The sequence below is a fragment of the Rhincodon typus genome, chromosome 23 (genome assembly GCF_021869965.1).
Source record: "Rhincodon typus isolate 14 chromosome 23, sRhiTyp1.1, whole genome shotgun sequence".
Lineage (NCBI taxonomy): Eukaryota > Metazoa > Chordata > Chondrichthyes > Orectolobiformes > Rhincodontidae > Rhincodon > Rhincodon typus.
Genome location: NC_063354.1, coordinates 38,630,163 through 38,652,031, shown reverse-complemented (window position 1 = coordinate 38,652,031; position 21,869 = coordinate 38,630,163). Strand labels below are relative to the sequence as shown.

At 41.5% G+C, this 21,869-nt stretch overlaps 1 protein-coding gene across 1 annotated transcript; it reads left to right on the top strand.

Moving 5' to 3' along the window:
- The first annotated feature begins 17 nt into the window (after nt 1-17).
- On the top strand, nt 18-8,920 carry pts (6-pyruvoyltetrahydropterin synthase). The gene is made up of 3 exons (XM_048610868.1): nt 18-184; nt 381-451; nt 6,232-8,920. Exons 1-3 carry the CDS (start codon nt 146-148, stop codon nt 6,353-6,355), a joined length of 234 nt encoding a protein of 77 aa, XP_048466825.1. The 5' UTR covers nt 18-145; the 3' UTR covers nt 6,356-8,920.
- Nucleotides 8,921-21,869: the final 12,949 nt, after the last annotated feature.

Below are 21,869 nucleotides of genomic sequence, written 5' to 3'. Positions count from 1 at the left end.
TATTATTGTGGGCACTATAAAGTTGAAAGAAACCATGATAGAACAGAAATAATTCCATGCAGTCTTTCTTCAGCTTGACAATGAGTGGTCAATCTAACTTTATCATCTTTGTTCACTTGTGTTTCAGGTCAATCCGCTCACCGGGATGGTGATGAACATCTCAGACCTCAAGGAGCACATACAGGTGATGATTAAATTGTAGAATGGTAGAAATGGCAAGTGAAATGTAAATGCCCCCTTCCCCCTTCCCCAGCCTGAGTTAATCAGTGGCCCTGATACAATTGCTGAGGATCTGATCTGTAACATTTTAGAAATCAATGAACTTTTTTTTGTCATTCTAAAAGTATTGACCACAACTCGCTTTTTTTATCCTTCATCAGGAAGCCATAATAAAACCACTTGACCATAAGAATCTGGACAAAGATGTCCCATACTTCACCAATGTTGTTAGGTAAGTATATTGCATAAATGTTAGGAATATAGGACCAGGAGTAGACCATTCAGCCCCTTGAGCCTGCTGCACCATTTTAGATATTGCCTGATTATTTATCTCAATGCCATTTCCCCACATTGTCCCTGTATTCTTTGGCTTCAGAATCTAAGAATCCATTGATCTCTGCATTGGACCTGCTCACTAATTAAGCCTCCACAGCCCTTTGAGGTAGAGAAATGCAAAAATTCCCCACCCTCTGAGTGAAGAATTTCTCCTCATCCCAATCCTAAATGGCTTGCTCCTTATTCTGAGATTGTGTCTAATGGTTCTCGATCCCCACTGTCCCAACCCAGGGGAAATAGCCTTTCTGTACCTACCATGTCTAACCTTTAAGAATTCATCGAGGCCAGTGTTTCAATGAGGTCACTTCTCATGTTTCTAAGCTCTAGAGAATATGGTGTTGGATGGATGTAGGTAAGGGGTTATAGTGATTGGTATAGCCGGGGAGTTGATATGGGAGAGAGACTTACTGAGCTTTCTTCGGAGGGAGGAGGAGAACTTCTTCCAAAAGAACTTCTTAGAAAAGACTTCACAGTTTTTAATGATTAGGAGACAGTAAGGACTGCAGATGCTGGAAGCCCAAAACATTGACTTTGCTGCTCCTTGGATGCTGCCTGACCTGCATTTGTCCAGCTCCACATTTATTGACTCTGGCTTCTATCATCTGTAGTCCTTAACTCTCTCTTAGTCATTAAAAAGTAGCAAGGTAGGCTATTTGGCCCCATGAGTTTGCTTTCTTTTTAGCCATTCATGGGATGAGGGTGTCCCATATTTATTGTCCATCCAGTGTTGCCTTTGAGAACGTGGTGGTGAGCTGCCTTCTTGACCACTGCAGTTCCTTAGCTCTGCCATTCAATAAATTCTGATCCGATTATAACCTCAAATCCACATTCTCACCTCCTCCTTGATAATCTTTCATCCCTTTGCTTGCCACAAATTCTGCCTTGATACAATTTGCTTCCAGTACCTTTTCAGGAAGGCAGTTCCAAAGAGTCATGACCTCCTGAGGAACAAAAATAAATTCACTTCATCTGTCTTAAATGGGCAACTCTTGATTTTTAAACAATTCCCACTAGTTCCAAATTCTCATCCAAGTGCAAACATGCTGTCCAAATTTTCAGTGGCAAGACCCCTCAAGGATCCTATATGTTTCAATCAAGTTTACTCTTCTAAAGTCCAGCAATGCAAGGCTAGCCTGCCCAATCTTTTCTTATGAAGGAAACTGTCCATTAATTGAGTAAGCTTCCACTGAACTGCTTCCAACTCATTTACATTCTTCTTTAAATAGGGCAACTGATGCTCTATACAATACTCCAGAGGTGATTCACTGATGCCCTATATCATTATATCATAATCTCCCTCATTTTGTATTCTCTTCCCCTTGCAATAAATATAACAATCTATTACTTTTCCGAATTACTTGCTGGATCTGCATATTAGCACTTAGTGATTTATGTATGAGGACATCCAGATCCCTCTGCATCTGAGCTCTGCAATCTCTCATCATTTAGGTGATGTGCTTTTCATACTCTTCCTGCCAAAGTGGGCAATTTCACATATCTGCACACTAAAGCCTATGAGCCCGATCTTTTCCCATTCACTTGACCTATCCATAGATTTTTGAACCTCGTCATGTTCTTTTCGCAACTTACTTTCCTACCTATCCTTGTGTTAATTCCATCAGTTAATTTCATAAGCATACCTTTAGTCTCTTCGTCAAAGTCATTCATATAAATGATCAATAGTTAATATCTCGGCACCATTCCCTGCGGCACACTACTCATTCTATCATGCCAATATAAAAAAGGCTTATTTCTACCTACTCTCTGTTTGTTAGCCAGCCATTCTTCTATTCGAGCCAGGATGATACCCCTACACCATGAGCTTTTATTATCTGCAATAACCTTCGCAATGGAATGCTTCTGAAAATCTAAGTACAGTCCATCCACTCGTTCACTTTATCCACAGCTCATCTTACTTCCTCACAGAACTCCAATAAATTAGTCAAGACAAGATTTCCCCTTCACAAAACCATGCTGACTTTGTTGTTTTACCTTTAACTTTTCACAGATGCTCTGTTATAAATTCCTTCAAAACAGTTTCTATCATTTTCCCTATGACAGGTGTTAAACTGACTCATCTGATTTCTGTTTCCTTACTTTTTTTAAAAGTGTTACATTTGGTAGAAGCTAAAAACATTGTATGTGAATGCGTGTAGTAGTCAGATCAAAACAGAACAACTGAGAGCGCAATTAAAAAAATAAGTACGATTTGGTAGTCATTACACAGGCATAGCTGCAGGATGACAATGATTGGTACTTGAATACTGAAGGATACAGGACATTTTCGGAACCATATGAAGTTTGGAAAAGGCAGAGGTGTTAGATAATTATTGTATCAGTACAGTAGTCAGCAATGACCAAAGTTCAGGAAAGCTGGATATGGAAACATAAAGGTGGAGATGAGAAATGTTAAAGGCAAGCATTTACTTGTAGGAATGTAGACATGTTCCCTAATAGTAACCACATAGTAGGGTGGAGCGTAAAAGACGGCATAATGGAAACTTGCTAGAAAGGCACAGCGATTATCATGAGAGAGATCTAAATTTTGATTGTGCACAGGTAACCAAGATGAGAGATTCCTTGCATGTTTTTTTGCAAGTTTCTTAGAAATGCATGTTCAGGAGCTAAACAGAGCAGGCTATACTAAACCTACTGTCTTACAATGTGATAGGATTAATCAATTAATGATCTCCCGCTGAAGATATCTCCCCTAGATAGCGGCGACCATAATAGGATTGAATTTTACATCTGGTTAGAGAGTATTAATTTTAAGTAAAGTCAATTCTGTATGTGAAAAAACAGCTGCCTAAAGTGAATTAACCAATTAGTGTAAACAAAAGGTCAATAGAGATGCAGTGATAGATGTTCATGGGGATATTTCAGAAATCTCAGAATATACAGATTTGATACATTCCAATGAGTATAAAAATTCCAAGCGGCAGACCCACAATCTGTGGTTAACTAGAAAGATAAAGGATGGTCCCAAACATAAATAAAAATTATATCATTGTGGCAGGATAGAAGTTTGGTCAGAACACAAAAAGAAAACACAGCTGTTGAGGGAAAATTAGAGTAAGGGAGAAATCTAAAAGTAGAAAGTAAGGGTTTCTATAAAATGTGTAAAGAAGAGTTAACAAAGTGAGCATTGGTCCTATAAAAAGTGAGTCTGAAGAATTGATATTGGAGAATAAAGAGATAGCAGATAAATTGGTGGGTATTAAGTTGCATCAGTATGCACTATAGGGAATATAAGTAACATCCCAGAGGCAGTGATAAATCAGAAAATGTCAGGTACTCGGGGAAAATTACAATCACCAGAGAAGTGGTATTGTTGTTACAGCTGTGGCCTGACTGTAGGTCCTGATGGATTTCATCCTAGGGTCTTAGTAAGATCGAGTCTTAATGAAATGGGTGTGAAATTATTCAGGGGAGAAATACAGTTTTGGAAGTTGAGATCTTGTGCTGCAGTGATTAACCTCCTGAGGCAGAAACTCTGGCCTTGAGTCTTATCGCTGGATTTACTGGCCAAACCAGGTGCATTCAGAATCTGGTGGAGAATTCTTCCAACACAAGCCAACAGTAGGCAATAAAAGGGAGAGGCTCGTGATCAGCCATGTGATTGTGGGGGAGAAAAAGACATTGCAGCTTCTCCCATGACTATCCACAATTCTAAGCTGCAACATGCATGTTGTCACAGCAGCTCCAATTTCCTGTTGATCCAGTCATGCGATTGATGGAGAGAAGTTTGTGAGTGTAAGTTAGCGAATCACATGTTTGTAGAAATGCTGGTTCATTCATTAGCATGCTGGCTTCTAACACCACAGGCTCAGAGGGTTTGAAGTTGATGGTGCAGGCTGAGGACTTGGGTATTAATATTTATCTACCTCCCATATCAGAAGCAAAGCTGGGTTTCGGTCTCACCTGTGTGTTATTTTAACCTGGGTTTAAGTTATGAGCAGAAGCCACATTTGATTCAGATATTTTGAAGGTCAGTTTATCAAAGCTTAAACAACTTGCATTGATGTAGCACCTTTTCTGACCATGACATGCCCCAATACCAGGGGTCAAGTCTAAAAATAAGGGATAAACCATTCAGGATTGAGATGAGGAAGAGTCTCTTTGCTCAGAGGACGGTGAACCTGTGGAATTCTCTCCCGCAGAAAGCTGTTGGGGCCAGTTTGTTAGATATATTCAAGAGGGAGCTGGACATGGCCCTTGCGGCTAAAGGGATCAAAGCGGGAGTGGGATACTGAAATTGCATGATTTGGCCATGACCATATGGAATGGTGGTGCAGGCTCGAAGGGCCAAAAAGCCTACTCCTGCATCCATTTTCGATGTTTCTAAGACACATTACAGCCAATGAAGTGAGTTTAACGTGTTCTCACTAGTAGGAAACACAACAGCAATTTCTCCCACAGGACTGAGTTGATGACTGCTCATTCTGTTAGAGACTTTGGGCAGAATATTACAGTCACCACTCATTGGCATTTTGCCGGATGGGGAGTGTATAAACTAGAACGTGGGGCTAACCAACTGGCCTCTCACCTGTAATACAGCTAGTGTAGTAATTAGCCTGTCTACCAACCCTTCGAACTATGGAGGGCCATGACGGAACAACTAACAGCCTGTTGAGGGCTGTTTCTGCTTCTGTCACAATAATACATGCAGCTGAGAAAGGCCAAACTAAAGATGTCAACTCAGTCTTTCAAGGCCTCGGAGCAGGAAGGAAGTAGGGGCAGCGGTGTTCTTGTGCTTGGCTGGGCCACCCCTACAAAATTACACCACCCTCTTTGTGCCTCCCTACCTGGCCTAAAGAAGCCAATTCCAATTCCCATTCCCACCCCTTTTCTATCCCGACGCAGAATGCACCTGTACGTCCAGTTGCTATAATCCAGTTGCAGCTACTCTGTGCTGCCATTGCTGGGCCTATTCAGCTGCTGACCAATCAGATTGATTTCCCTGAGGCTGGAGGGGTGTCCCACTCCCAGCACATTGAGGTGGACTTGTCTTACAGAGCAGCCCTTCTTAACGTCAGTCAGCTCAAGACTAACTATTCTACCTATGAGAGCACGTACCTTCTGTCCAAATCACCCCTTTGGTGTCCTGATCAATATTTATCTCAAAATCAAGGATAACTCCCCTGATCCTGATTAAAATAGTGTCATGGGATTGTTTGCATCCACTTGAGAGAGCAGAAAAGGCACCGACTTTCATGACTTATCTGAAATGCAGTATATCATTCTCAAAATATTATCCTGGAGTCCTAGTTTTATCTTATTGGAGTCCTAAAGTGGGACTGTATCCCGTAATCTTCCAAACTTCAAGGTAGACATGCAAATAACTGAGCCATTACTGACATACATAACCCTCTTATGTAACTATGTCATATCTAGATATAACATACATTTGATCGATTCATTGCAAAAAGTGTTCACTATTTTTGTTTTGACTCGAAGTGTTGCACAATGAATGCTAAGGTGCATTTGTACTACAAGCTTAGTGAAGGTGGAGAATGCTTCTGGCTTTGCACCCACCCTGAATGTATTCAACTAATGTACTCCCATCCCAACTGAATCTGGTTATAGCAGTGATGTAAATGCACATTTTAAAAAGATACTCAGCAGACTAAGTTGGTGAGAACCTAATAGAATTGATTCTTTTATCCTTTTGCTCAGTACCACAGAAAACGTAGCTATCTTCATCTGGGACAACCTACAGAAATACCTCTCACCAAATTTACTGTATGAAGTAAAGGTGTACGAAACAGACAAGAACATTGTGGTTTACCGTGGGGAGTAGGTGATTCCTTTGCAGTTCCTGCAGAATTGTGGTCACTTCAGGCTGGCATCATGTTCAACTATGAATTCCAATGGACCTGCGTACTGTTCCACACAATGACACTGAGGTGAAATGTCACCACTATACAGTGTTAAATTCTGTTAACCTGCCAAAATAGCTCCCCCACTAGCTAATGGGCATTTGCCCCATTTAGTTCATCATCCAGAAAAATCTGAAAGTGCTTCATTTTAGTGTCTAATTGTTCTTCGAAGTTTCCACTACTCTTCCAAGAAGTCCGTTCCATATGTTCACTTTGTGTATGAAGCCATGCATAACAATCTGATATCAATCCTAGGTTTACCTTTGGTTAATTTGAATTTGTGCTCCCTTGCCCTAGTGTTATGAATTATCTTAAAGCAACAATACGATGTGTGTGTCACCATTACCTAATCCATGGGGCCAATATCTTTGTAGTGGCAAAACAGAGAGATCACATTGATGATGAAGCTTTTCTGATGAAGGGTCTAGGCCCGAAACGTCAGCCTGTCTGCTCCTAGGATGCTGCTTGGCCTGCTGTGTTCATCCAGCCCTGCACCTTGTTGTCTCGGATTCTCCAGCATCTGCAGTTCCTACTATCCCAGATCACATTGATACTTGGCACTCTGTCATTTTGATGCAGCTAAAAGGAAAGGATGAGAAATGCTAGGAAATTACATTTCTGGACTGGTGAAACCAATATTTTGAATTTCATTGCAAATAGGGTTTACTTGACAGTACTGTAAATTGGATAGAACTTGGACAAATAACTCTAAATATTGGGCACTATCACAATAAAAGCTCCACTACCCTTTGCCATAAATAAGGTCATCCTTATGCTTTGTTGAAAAACATGTTAGGCATCCGCAAACTGGAGGAGCAGCACATCATATTCTGCCTCGGGAGCCTGCAGCCCAATGGCCTAAACATGGAATTCACCAGTTTTAAAATCTCCCCACCCCGGCCTCATCCCACGTCCAACTCTCCCTTGTCACAAATGGAGATAATTCTAAAGTTACCTTCCTGTTTCTTTCATTCACTCAGTCTGAGGTAGCTCCAGGATGGCACCATATAATGAGTATTACATATATAGAGTTTGCTCGATCTTTCACTCTTTCAACAATTAGTTAATTAGTTTCTTTGCAAGAGGATAACTCCTGGCAATGTTAAGTTTGAAGTAAGTCGTGGGTCAATTACTGGCTAAGACTTGGCCTGTCCTATGTATTGTTAGTATTCAGGACTAGGATTCTTAAATAAAACACAGTGCGAGAGAAACTCAGCAGATCTAGCAACATTATTGTGGAGAGAGAAACAAAGCAAAGCTTTTGAGTCCAATATAATTCTACTTAAAAACACCAGGGTTTTAAACTAGATAATGGTTAACTGTAGTGCCCAAACTACTGTCTCAACCCTCTCAAACAGCACAGACTCTAGTTCAAATGTGGGCACTATGAGCTGTGCACTTCTCTCCATTGTGACAATATCAGGTAAATAATCAAGTGAGCTCTACTGGATATCTGCCTGCTTAAAACTTCTGGGCCTTGAAATTGAGCTCTCTTACAGAATGGTCAAGCATACTTTTGCGAGACAGTGAATACCAGCAGTAAAGCATATATGAGTAGAAATTTAAAGAATCTAATTTTGTGAAATTCACAATCAAATGTGAGCAAAGACAGAGCCTTTTCCCGAATTTCTTAAAAAAAGCCAGATACTTGCTTTTCAACCAGACATGAAGTTGAATATTGAGGTTCTAGAAATCTGAAGCTAAGACAAATTGCTGGGGGTCCTCAGCATTTTTTTGATAGAAGATAGTCAGATATCCATTGCAGGTCACTGGCCTTTTTGTCAAAACTTGCTTGATAAAATGTCATCAACTGAATTATTAACAATACTTTCTTTCCTCTACCGATGAGTTCTGACCTGCTGAGTGTTTGCAACACTTTCTATCTTTGATGCTGGCTCAGAATGATTTCAGAATGAAGTATCCACTTGCGTGGTTGTTCATATGAACTGAGGACGATGATGTTGTCACATCATGTTCTTGTCCAAATTTTGAATGTAGAAACCATGGATAGGACCAATGTAAAATACTAAAACATTTTCCATTCGTTAAGAAAACTGCATCCTTTCGAAAGTGAGAAATAAGATTTGTTTCTGTTCCTAATGTGCCTGCTTTAAAGCCATTTGACTAAAGGGGGATAGCAGAAGAGGTAAATAATGGTTACATTCCCAGCCAAACAGGTATACGTGTAAATTGGTAATTATAGTGGGACGATTATTGTCAAATATTTTTGAGCTGACGAAAGTTATTATCTGCTTGAGAACACAGACAAAATGAGAAGTACCACCTAAGAATATCATAATTTAAAAATGCAAGTTGTCATTTTAGTGTTTGCCTAAGTGAATCAGATCATATTTTTCATAATCTCTCATTATATTTGACAGTAGGGTTGGGAGCTCTTGGGGTCTGATGTAATTAAATTGATTTCTTATTTATAATTTATGGCACCAAATTCAATTTCAAATAAATGAAATGATTTATCACACCAAGTTCTCCTAATCGTTCATTTCTTTGCATGTTCACATAATAATTAAAGCAGAGATTATCCAATTCACTCTGTTTAACCATTTCTTTATATTTTCCTTCATTAAGACCTCAAAATCCTGCAATTCAGAAGGCATGCAGGAACCACCACTTTTTTTTTGGGGGTTTTTTTTTTTAAACCCTGCCTAGGAAATTATTGAAGATCATTTTCAACTACTTCATCTTGGGTGCACGCTGTTTATGGAACTCATTTGATCTGATCTACCAAGTTACCTTGACAGGGGAAAAGTTGGAATTGCTCACATTGCTAATTAAAATTTCATCAGTACTGGTTGTCTTCTGTGCCAAAGAGATATGATTTATGTCTGAATCTTTACCGTAAATGTTGGTTCACAGTCTTCACTGAAGATTAGTTCAAGCCCCAGGATCATAATTGGTTTTCCTCCTCTCCAATGGTAGACTGCTGACATCATAGAGAGATCAGCTAGCTTGACATAGATCATGGAATTAATCCGAATGCCATTAACCCCAAGACTTTAATCACTGGCTCATTTCATTCACTTTCATAGGAGCTGAAGATCCACTTTCTCTAATGAAATTAATTTTTAATTAATGGACATTGAAGTTAATCGTAGAGTTTGAGTAAAGTTGGATTTTTGGGGCAATAGTGTCCCACGTTAATAAATAGTAAATGTACCAGTTTCTATTTCAGCAAACTGTTCCAAACATGTTTCCTCCAACTGATGAAAAGTCTTTAAATTCCATCATCTCTTAATCTTTGTGAATGCTATACATTTTCTGGAGAAGTATTGGACATTCGTTTCCCTCTCAGATAATGTAACTTGTGCAGTCATGATGTATTTTCGTGAAGTCAAATTAATTGTAGAACTATTCAGTCAGAAAATTGGTACATCTGAGAACTAAAAGAGGTGTGGCTGTCTGTATATATCTGTTGACTTTCACATAACTGCACTTGGCTTCTTCAGATGCCTGTTAAGTAGCAATGACTCTAAATTAAGCGATGATTATGCCTGTGTGATACACAGTTTAGAATGTGAGTGATTTAGCATGTTAGTGGCATGCTTTGTTTTATGTATTAAAGCCCTTTTATATTGTTAAGTACTCAGTGTATTCTTGGCCTGGGGATTTATTTGGAGGCCCCATGCGAATGTTCCTTGTACTTAGCGTGCTACAAAGTGGAGCATGACCCCAGGGTGACCTTCCTCGGATAGATAGAGAAGGCTCCACAGCCTTGCGAGTTAATTTCTTAGAGATAGTAGGAACTGCAGATGCTGGAAAAATCTGAGATAACAAGGTGCAGGGCTGGATGAACACAGCTGGCCAAGCAGCATCATAGGAGCAGGAAGGCTGATGTTTCGGGCCTAGACAGGGTCTGGATTTGGAATCTTCACCTTAATGAAGAAGAGGTAAGGAAGTTTACCTTGTAAATCAAATAGTGCAGTGGATCCATGTAAAATTCAAGCATAAACATTACACAGTAGCATAAAACTAGCATCTCTTGCCTATCTTCTTGTTAAAGACCCACAATCATAATCAAAGAGGCACTTAGGTTGGAAAACCAACCACCCTTTTGATATCTGAGAAGATTGTCAAATAAAGATTACGTACGTTCTGTGTGCCATTGTTTTAACTAAACTGAGACCTGGCATGAGATCATAAGAAATAGGATTGGAAGTAGGCTTTTCAACTCATTAAGCCTGCCTCACTATTCAATAGAATTATGGCTGATCCAACACTCCTTACATCTGTTTTCCTGCCTTTTCACCATAACCCTTGATTTCCCAACTGATCCAGAATTTATTTATCTCAGGCTTAAATATATACAAGGAATCTGCCCCCACACTCTCTGTGGCAAGGAGTCCCAAAGAGAAGGAATTCCTCCTCCTCTAAGTCTTAAAAGGCACCCCTTAATTCTGAGACTATATCTTCTAGTCCTAAACTCTTCCGAGAGGAAACATCCACTCAGCATTTACCCTGTCAACCCTCTGAAGAATCCTATACTGTCGAACTGAGATCACCTCTCATTGTTTTAAACTCCGATAAGTAGAGCCCCAACCTGTTTAGCCTTTGTTCATAAGACAATCCCTCCATACCAGGCACCATCCAAGTTGAACTTTCTCTGAACAGCATCCAATAACATAATATCTTTCCTTAAATAAGGGGACCGTAACTGCTCTCAGTACACCGGATGTGGTTTCACCAGCACTTTGTACAGTTGTAGTATGACCTACCAACTCTTGTGCTCCAACTCCTTGAAATAATGGCCAAAATTCTATCAGCCTTCTTGATTATCTACTGCAGTTCTCTGCAGTTTTTCTCCATTCATGGCAATTGCTGGGATGTGATACTTATGCAACGATGTCTAACGTTATTCCCATAGAGTTTTGCTATGTTGAAAATGGAGTCACTTATGGCTTAGAAATCCATTCACACTATGAGGAAACACTGCAACATTAGCGGCATGTGATTGCAACATAATTTATGTGTTTAATTTGAAACGAAGATACTTCCACAGTATGAATTTATAACACTTGTATAACATTTGTGGTGTGGTGAATTTATTCTCTCGTTATAAGATGTTAAAGCTTAGATAATTGTTTCTGGGTCTTTTTGTAACATTTACAAGTGATTGCCTCTTTTCAGTGCACTGTAAAAGTCTTCTGAATATCTTCTGTTAAAAGGAAGATAGAAGAAAGCATCATGTGCAATCTGTCTCATTGCACTATGCTTGTCCAATTCTCTGTTGATCAAATTATCTTTCCTAAGTCCTGTTATTCATCTTAAAGTCCACCAGAGGGTAGTATTTCTCTTCATTGCTGGTTTGAAATGATAATTATGACATGCAGTGATTCTATGGCGATGGCTAATCCTCCAACTGAACTGGACAAGCCGCATATTTACTGTGGCTAGAGGTATGAGGCTGGAGTGAGACCTCACTGCTTGACTCTTTCAAAGACTGTTTACAAGTCAGGAGTGTGTTGGAATACTCACCACTTGCCTAGATGGGTGCAGTTCCAAAAATGCTCAAGAAACTTGACGTAAACCGAGAGAAGCCAGCTGTTTAATTAGCAGCTGATCTAACATCTTCAACATTCACTTCCTCCAGTATTGACAAAGTGGTAGAAGTGTCTACCATCTACAAGAAGCATTGCAACAGCTCAAAGTTCCTTGGTCAGCAGCTTCCAAATCTATGACCTGTACCACATAGAAGGACAAGGGCAGCAGATATATAGAATCACCACCCCCTCCAACCCCCACACACCATCCTGACTTGGATATATATGATCATCCCTTCACCAATGCTGAGTCACAACCCTGGAACTCCATTACAGCACTTTCGGCGTCTCTACACCATGTGGACTGCAGTGTTTCAAGAAGGTAGCTCCTTTTCCAGAGCAACTAGCAATAGGCAATAAGCAGCATCATCTATAACCTATGATTTTTGTTTTAAATACTGTCTTTATGGATCTATAATGATAGCTGCTTTGCTTCTGTAAAGAATACTAATGAAATTGCTAATGACGTTATAATTCCATTGTATTGTCAATATATATACTGGTAGATGATGAGCAGTGGGGTTTTGGCAAGTGACCAACAGTTTCACCATCATTTTTCTTGATAGCAGCTTTACTTTGAAGTTGAATTATAAACCTCGAAGTGAATTGGTGAGGTGTGTATTGGGAAGGGGAGGGAGTTGAGATTTGGAAATTGGTCTATGCCAGTGACAGTATCAAAAGTGGATTTCCACCACACCCATTTCTATTTTCCTTTGTCTTGAAAATTAGTGCCCTTATTTTAAAACTTCCTAAAAACAACAGTGATGTGAAGAAATGAGCCTCTACAAAGAGCTTCAACTATTAAGTTGTGAGCTTCAGTGAAATGTCAGCTGCTGATTCACAATATGTTGCAGTGATGAATTTCAGCCCCAGCTTCTGTCGGCCTTATTTCATCCTCTGTTTTATTATCATTACAGACTAGAATGTACTGAAGTTTGCTGGGGTAGTTCAATGGAGTAGGAACTATGAAAACAGCAATCTCAGCGTGAAGTATAAACGATTAAAGTTTCCTTCATACGCCTAAGTGAAATTGTTACCTTCCGTGTATCTATTAACTTTTTAAGTAACAACTTAATTCAATTGTGTGAAATATTTTAAATGGGACACAAATACTTTTGAATATAATTAAGTGAATAGGGGAGGCAATGGCCTAGACATATTATCGTTGGACCGTTAATCCAGATAATGTTCTGGAGACCCAGGTTCAAATCCCGCCATGACAGCTGGTGGAATTTGAATTCAATTTTTAAAAAAAATTTGGAATTAAGAAGCTAATGATGATCATGAATCCATTCATTCACATTTAGGGAAGGAAACTGTCATCCTTACATAGTCTAGCCTACATGTGACTCCAGACCCACAGCAATGTGGTTGACTCTCAACTGCCCTCTGGGCAATTAGGGATGGGCAATAAACGCCAGTGATGTCCTCATCTTGTTAATGAATAAAAAAACTTTAATCTGTTTAACCTTTTTAGCTATTTAGGTACATTTTGTGATTAATTGGTATCTATAATTCCAAAATTTCTTTGTGATCCTCCTGCTGCAGCCAGGTTTTGTGGTAGTGTCGGAGAATATGAAAGCAATTTGCGTAGATACGCTGAGCATTGCTCAGGCATTGTCATGGTGAGACAACAAGGTGCAGAGCTGAATGAACACAGCAGGCCAAGCAGCATCATAGGAGCAGAAAGGCTGACGTTTCGGGCCTAGACCCTTCATCAGAAACGGGGGAGGGGAAGGGGGTTCTGAAATAAATAGGGAGAGAGGGGGAGGCAGATAGAAGATGGATAGAGGAGAAGATAGGTGGAGAGGAGACAGACAGGTTAAAGAGGCAGGGATGGAGCCAGTAAAGGTGAGTGTAGGTGAGGAGGTAGGGAGGAGATAGGTCAGTCCAGAGAGGATGGACAGGTCAAGGGGGCGGGATGAGGTTAATAGGTAGGAGATGGGGGTGGGACTTGAGGTGTGAGGAGGGGATAGGTGGGAGGAAGAACAAGGTAGGGAGGCAGGGACGAGCTGGGCTGGTTTTGGGATGCGGTAGGGGGAGGGGAGATTTTGAAGCTTGTGAAGTCCACATTGATACCATTGGGCTGCAGGGTTCCCAAGCGGAATATGAGTTGCTGTTCCTGCAACCTTCGGGTAGCATCGTTGTGGCACTGCAGGAGGCCCAGGATGGACATGTCGTCTGAGGAGTGGGAGGGGGAGTTGAAATGGTTCGCGACTGGGAGGTGCAGTTGTTCAGTGCGAACCGAGCGTAGGTGTTCTGCAATGTGGTCCCCAAGCCTCCGCTTGGTTTCCCTGATGTAGAGGAGGCCACAACGGGATGCAGTATACCACATTAGCAGATGTGCAGGTGAATATCTGCTTGATGTGGAAAGTTTTCTTGGGGCTCTCAGATGTCCTTGTTTTTCAAGGACCGCAACATCCCCCCCTCAGTGGTCGAGAACGCCCTCGACCGGGTCTCCCGCATTTCCCGCAACTCATCCCTCACACCCCCTCCCTGCAATAACAACCAAAACAGAATCCCCCTCGTCCTCACGTACCACCCCACCAACCTCCAGATCCAACGCATAATCCTCCGACACTTCTGCCATCTGCAATCCGACCCCACCAGCAAAGACATCTTTCTTTCCCCACCCTTATCTGCTTTCCGAAGGGACCACTCTCCATGACTCCCTTGTCCGCTCCACACTCCCCTCCAGCCCCACCACACCCAGCACTTTTCCCTGCAACCGCAGGAAGTGCTACACCTGCCCCCATACCTCCTCCCTCACCCCCATCCCTGGCCCCAAGAAGACTTTCCACATCAAGCAGATGTTCACCTGCACATCTGCTAATGTGGTATACTGCATCCGCTGTTCCCGTTGTGGCCTCCTCTACATCGGGGAAACCAAGCGGAGACTCAGGGACCGCTTTGCAGAACACCTACGCTCGGTTCGCACCTCCCAGTCGCAAACCATTTCAACTCCCCCTCCCATTCCTCAGACGACATGTCCATCCTGGGCCTCCTGCAGTGCCACAACAATGCCACCCGAAGGTTGCAGGAACAGCAACTCATATTCCACTTGGGAACCCTGCAGCCCAATGATATCAATGTGGACTTCACAAGCTTCAAAATCTCCCCTCCCCCCACCGCATCCCAAAACCAGCCCAGCTTGTCCCCGCCTCCCTAACCTGTTCCTCCCAACTATCCCCTCCTCCCACCTCAAACCGCACCCCCATCTCCTACCCACTAACCTCATCCCGCCCCCTTGACCTGTCCGTCCTCCCTGGACTGACCTATCCCCTCCCTAACTCCCCACCTACACTCACCTTTACTGGCTCCATTCCCGCCTCTTTAACCTGTTTGCTTCCTCTCCACCTATCCTCTCCTCTATCCATCTTCTATCCGCCTCCCCCTCTCTCCCTATTTATTTCAGAACCTCCTTTCCCTCCCCCATTTCTGATGAAGGGTCTAGGCCCAAAACGTCAGCCTGTTTGCTCCTCTGATGCTGCTTGTCCTGCTGTGTTCATCCAGCCCTGCACCTTGTTGTCTCGGATTCTCCAGCATCTGCGGTTCCTACTATCATTGTCATGGTGAAGCAGGACCTGTCACCGCAGCTTCATGCCACAAGAGAGAGTCAGACTTTGGGTGCACCTCAAATTCGAATCTGTATTCGATGTATTTGGAAGGATTTGGGTTATAGCATAGCTCATTACTTTATCTCAAATGAATCTTAACAGGTTTGCGTGCGATGAATTACTTTGACGTACTGTGCTGCGTCTTCTAGTTCCATTGTTTAGACTAGAAATGCTACAGCTTTTTAAAGTCTATTTCTTGCATTTTTCCATATGGCTGGTGTATTAACATATTGTGACTCCGTCTATGACTGCGGTGCAATAGAGCGTGTGTGACCCAGGAATAGATGGGACATTGTAAATGATATACCACTCGATGGCCATCCTGCTTATGTCGTCCAGCTGGTTTTGTTAATCACCTTTTCAACTTTCACAGCTCAGGTGTAGATTAAATACAGACTCAGTTCCTTTGCTTTCTGGTTTCGGTCTCAATGATGTACAACCTTGGAGTTGTAGTGTTACCAATTACTTTTGCTGCGTTCCACGTTGTAACAATCAGCTCCTGTGCACGTCCAGTGTGTCCTTTTCTGACAGGGATTCATCATGCTTATTGAAACGTCGACATCATTCTAGCTGCGCATCAGTGAATTCTTTCACTTGCTAATCGTTACATGGAGGAAACATCTTTGTCTATCTTTGTCTATCTCTGCATTTTGTAAAGGATGTCTTGACATTTGGATGTGGCCTCCTATAAACCCATCTCCCTTTAGGTATGCCATGATCTGGGTGTTACTTCAAGAGCTATCATTACCTCTTTTTGCTGTGTTTCTGTAATTTTGACATTGCCTGTAGATGTTAAATTTGCAGATACCTCACCAGTACACATTCATGTAGCTTGGACCTTACACTTCTCCATTCCCATTTATCATTCGGCTAGCAGATTGTTGTATTCCAGTGAAACATCTTTGATTTACAAGGAGCTCTGTATTGCTGGTTGTATCTCACTGAGCTGTCCTGCCCTATCCATAATAGCAGGCCCTGGACTGGTATTAGACATTGTCCTTGAAGTAGTGTGTTGGGAATCCCTGGGTAAAGGCTATACCCCTTGACCTGACTGAGGCCTGCTAACACCCCTGTCACACTTCCTAGCTTTGTGTCTGCGCTGGATGGCAAGGCAAACAAGCAATAACATGACTCTGGTGTCTGTGGCTGAAGGGACAAGGCATTTAAAGGCAAGGCAAGGAAATGTGAGGCAGGGAATTTGTGAGTACCCAGGTAGCAGAGAATGAGTACTAGAACAGTGAGTGAAGAGCCCAGAGATGCAGCCTGGTTCAGTCCATGAGTTGGGTGTGTGTCCCTAAGCAGAAAGTGTCCTTACTGCAACATTACAATAATACCTGCAGATGCAGCATTAAAGTGCAGAAATATCCTGGATTGGAGACATGCCATGAGGGCTGTTAGAGGTTGGCACATTTCAGGTACCAATGGATGTAGAGTGCAAATGGCTGGTACCCGTGGAACGTCCCCTGAGATTTTGGTGCCCAATATCCAACGGAGAGGTTGTTCAGAGCAAGCTGTGAGCTCGTCCAATCAGGCTAATGTTTAAGGTGGTGTGTTGTGCCATGCACAAGGCAGTTAACCAGTAATAATCGCTGTTGATTGATAATTCACCACTGCCTCCTAATGATCTCACCATGCTGCTTGTGTAAAGTATAAAAGATGGCATGAGCTACTCCCTACATTGAGATGGACCTCATTGCACTTGTCGCCTGATGCTGCTACACTTCTCGCCATAGGCCATGTTGCTCAAATCTCTATTAGGTTCTGTTCCAAGCAATTTTTTGACATCAATGTAATAAAATGCAGCGTGGACTGCATTCAAAAATAAACTGAAATAACTCCACAATGGCTGGTATCTTGTCATCAAGTCACCCTTCACTTACATGTGAATAGTATCTGACACTGATCAAGCTCCCTCAGAGCCAGCTCTGAGTGAGCAGAACCCCTGACACTCCTGTTTATATCTGTCAGCCAGGGCTCCCTGATTGGACCAGATTAACAGCCCCAATCAGGAAACTCATATTCTATGACGTCTGCCTGGCTGACCTTGTTACAATCACTGTAGAAACGTTATGGGCTTGTCACCCTGGACACTGCCTCAAGGTTGCATTGGCATTAAAGCCCTAATAACCGTACTGGTTACACTTCACACTAATGGCTCAATGACATTCATTTTGCTTCACTCCAAATTTAGACTGGGATCTGACTCTGGATTTGCAACACTCCTGATTGGTGTGACAAATCATAAGAAGAAGCATTTCGCATATAGTGTGAAGACCACTTGAAAGACAGCAGCCTGAAGCCAAATTTATTCCTTTTGTCAGGAAACTATTGGTGTAAAAGGTGGGATATAAATGTACTCAATACCATTTCCAGAATCTGTTAATAGATATGTTTTTGGAACCCAGCTACTAACATAACAGGATTTGATTTATAAGGAGAGATTAAAGAAGCCAGACTTGTTTTAAGATTAGAATGGGTAATAAATTTCAAGAGGTTTTATATTTAACCAATGGTATGAGGGTCAGGTAGGATTTGATCATTCTACTTTCTGATTACTTGGAATATTTTAGTTTCAAGCTGTGTATCTTTCTACTCCATGAAAAGATTGGGCCAGGAAAGGATTAATGGCATGAATTGTCTTTATCCGAAAGATAGGGTTAATAGTAGGTGTCTTTTCCCTAGGATGGGGGATTTCCAGCCTAGAGGATATATCTTTAAAGTTAGAGGAAACAGCTTTAAAAACAACATGATGGGCATTTTTTTTTACATAGAGGGTAGTTCACGTGTGGAATGAACCTCCTGAGGAAGTGATGGATGTGGGTACAGTTACAACATTTAAAAGACACTTAGACATAAGCACATGAATAGGAAATGTTTGGAGGGATATGGGCCAGGAGCAGGCAGGTGGAGCTAGTTTAGTTTGGGATTATGTTCAGTGTGGACTGGTTGGACCGAAGGGTCTATTTCAATGCTTTATGGCTCTAATCTACCTAATGATGCTGTTGTTGAATAAACTGCTTTAAAAATCCTTTGGAGCATACAGTGTGAATGAGGCCAACTGGACGTGTTTCTGATCTCTGCAGGCTGCTGGTGACATTTAACCAAATTAAAACCAGGCTGTTGCTGTGTACCCATGCCCAGTTGAATTGGATTTGAGATTGCCCATGCTCCATTCATATAGGAACCTATCCTAGTAAACAGACATTGTAACCCAGCACCTGGAGCTGAATGGCTATTGTACTGTCTAATTCGCTACACCCTGTCACAGCTACTAATCTGTAGCTCCCTCTATCATTTCCACCAATCCATTGATCATTCTTAAATAACCAGGTGCATAATGCCTCCCATCTGGCTTGTTTTCTAAACAAGGTAGGAGAAAAAAGTATTCAATAGCCACCCTAGCCCAGAGCCTAATAACATCAATAGATTCCAGGCTCTGACAAAAGTGGCAAGGAATCTGGAAGGCTTACAGCTGTGGTTTCATGTAACCTGTTCTAACATTTCAGTATCCCCAGGGGTTGTGGCTCCAAAATTTTCTAACCCAGTATTTATACAAAGACACAAACAAATGCCATGCATTCAATGTACGTGTCCGCTTTTAATCGACCTTGTGATCTGGTTGAAATGTTTCTTACCTGGTGTGGTTAGGAATTTTGCAATTGCCTTACATTGCTGCTGATGTGGATCAATGAAACAACAAGAGCCAACACTCTTAAATTCCATTTCCTAGCAGCTGTTCCACCTCCTTTGCTAATCCATAAATCTGAAATTTGATCAATTAGAAGATTTAGGTCAAAGCCTACTTTGTACCTCATGACAAGTTTGTGAGGAAGGTGATACATTTTACAAAAAGTTGTGGGCATTGATGGTTTGGTGTTACATTTTTCAAAAAAGAATTGATTCGTAGGAAGATTTCTTCAGTTTTACAATTGAACTTTTAATAAAAACTTTTAATATTTATCACAATTTGAGCCATTAAACACTCCGTATGCAAATTGAACTGTGTACTGTTAGTGTAATAGTTTCATTCAGTGATCACAGTACAGTGATTGAGTTCACCCCCATTTCAGCACTTAGCTATTTTAACACTGGAGTGCAATACTGAAGAACTGTTGTGTAGTTGAGAAGACTGTGACATTCAGTTGAAGAGTGGCACTCAATTGCCAATCCTGGTGCACAGAAGAGGACCATTGGCATTTTTGAGGAACAACAGGGCTATCTGCCAGTGCCCTGGTCAATATTTATCCCTCAGTCAGCATCACCAAAACAAGCAATCTGGTTCTCCTTTACACTGCTGTTTGTGAGATGTTGCTGTGTACCAAATGCCTATCCAGTTTGCCTTCCAAAACAATTCATTGATCATAACCTATTTTCAGATGTCCTAAGTACATGGGTAAGTAATGGCCTGGTCGAATTAGAATTAGAATTAGAATTAGGTTTTATTGTCACATGTACTCAAGAACATGAATACAAGAGTACAGTGAAAAGTGTACAAAATCACCATTCCTGGCCCCACCTTAGGTATAAAATAGAGCTGTACAGCACAGAAACAGACCCTTTAGTCCAACTCATCCAGACCAGCCAGACATCCTCAATTGATCTAGTCTCACTTGCCAACATTTGGCCCATATCCCTCTAAACCCATCCTATTAATTTACCCATCCAGATGCCCTTTAAATGTTGTAATTGTACCAGCGTCCACCATTTCCTCTAGCAGCTAATCCATACACGCCCCACCCTCTGCGTGAAAAATTACCCCTGAGGTCTCTTTTAAATCTTTTGCTTCTCACCTTAAACCTATGCCCTCTAGTTTCAGACTTCCTTACTCTTGGGGAAAAGATCTTGGCTATTTACCCTATCTATGCCCATCATGATATTATAAACATCTATAAGGTCACCCCCCAGCATCCGGCGCTCCAGGGAAAAAAGCCCCAGACTATTCAGCCTCTCCCTATAGCTCAACTCCTTCAACCCTGGCACCATCCTTGGAAATATTTTCTGAACCTTTTCAAGTTTCACAACACCCTTCCTATAGCATGGAGACCAGAACTGCACGCAGTATTCCAAAGGTGGTATAACCAATCTCCTGTACAGCTGCAACTCCTATACTCAATGCACTGATCAATAAAGGCAAGTGTACCAAATGCCTTCTTCACTGTCCTGTCTACCTGTGAGTCCACTTTCAAGGAATCTTAGGTTACAAAGTAGAAACAAAAATAAATTTACAAATTCAACATTGCAGTCATTATTAAGCAGAAAAATAAAGAAGCAAAGTACTATCACTAGACTATTAATCCAGAGACTCAGGTAATGTTCTCTGGACCTGGGTTTGAATCCCACCATGGCAGATGGTGAAATATGGATTAAATAAAAATCTGGGATTAAGAGTCTAACAACAACCATGAATCCATTGTCAATTATCAACCCATCTGGTTCACTAATGTCCTAAAGGGAAGGGAACTGCAATCCTTACCTGGTCGGGCCTAGCTATGACTCTAAACCCACAGAAATGTGGTTGAATCTTAGCTGCCCTCTGGACAATTAAGGACGGGACAATAAATGCTGGTCCAGCTAGCAATGCTCAGATCCATGAATCAATAAAAGAAAAATGAAATATCACAGAAACCATTTTTACTGAATAACTCACACACATTCTTCTCTTAATCTCAGTGGGGTTGTGCCCCTGTTAAAGTAGGAGGTGGAGATTATCAATTCCCAAACGGTGGGCCACAACTCAAATTAGTATCAGAAACATCAGAAGAAAGTCACGTTAATCTCCTGTCTCTTCATATTGTCCTGGCCATGGGGAGTAACAAGACAAACTTCTGGCTTGGATATTTAGCTGGGCTATGGCAGGGCTGTGATCTAACTATACATCTCCATCAATATTTTAAAGCCTCTCCAAAATGGCCTCACAGCCCAGTGGTGATGGAGGTGGATGGGAATGCGGTGATAGAGGTGGATGGGAATGTGGCGATTGAGGTGGATGGGAATGTGGTGATAGAGGTGGATGGAAATGTGGTGATGGAGGTGGATGGGAATTTAGTGGCTGACAGCAGTCTGGTCACTACGGGCTCAGGATTTTTATAATTTGATTTATATTTACATTTATATGATGTGTTGTTGGTTGGTCCAAAATCTATAAACTTTAAAGAATGTCCCTACCCTGCTTGTTTGTTATTGCTGTTGGCTTCTAGGGTTGAATTCAGTTTCAAATATTAAAATGGAGTCACTTTGAGAAGTCCTGATGTTAAGGGATT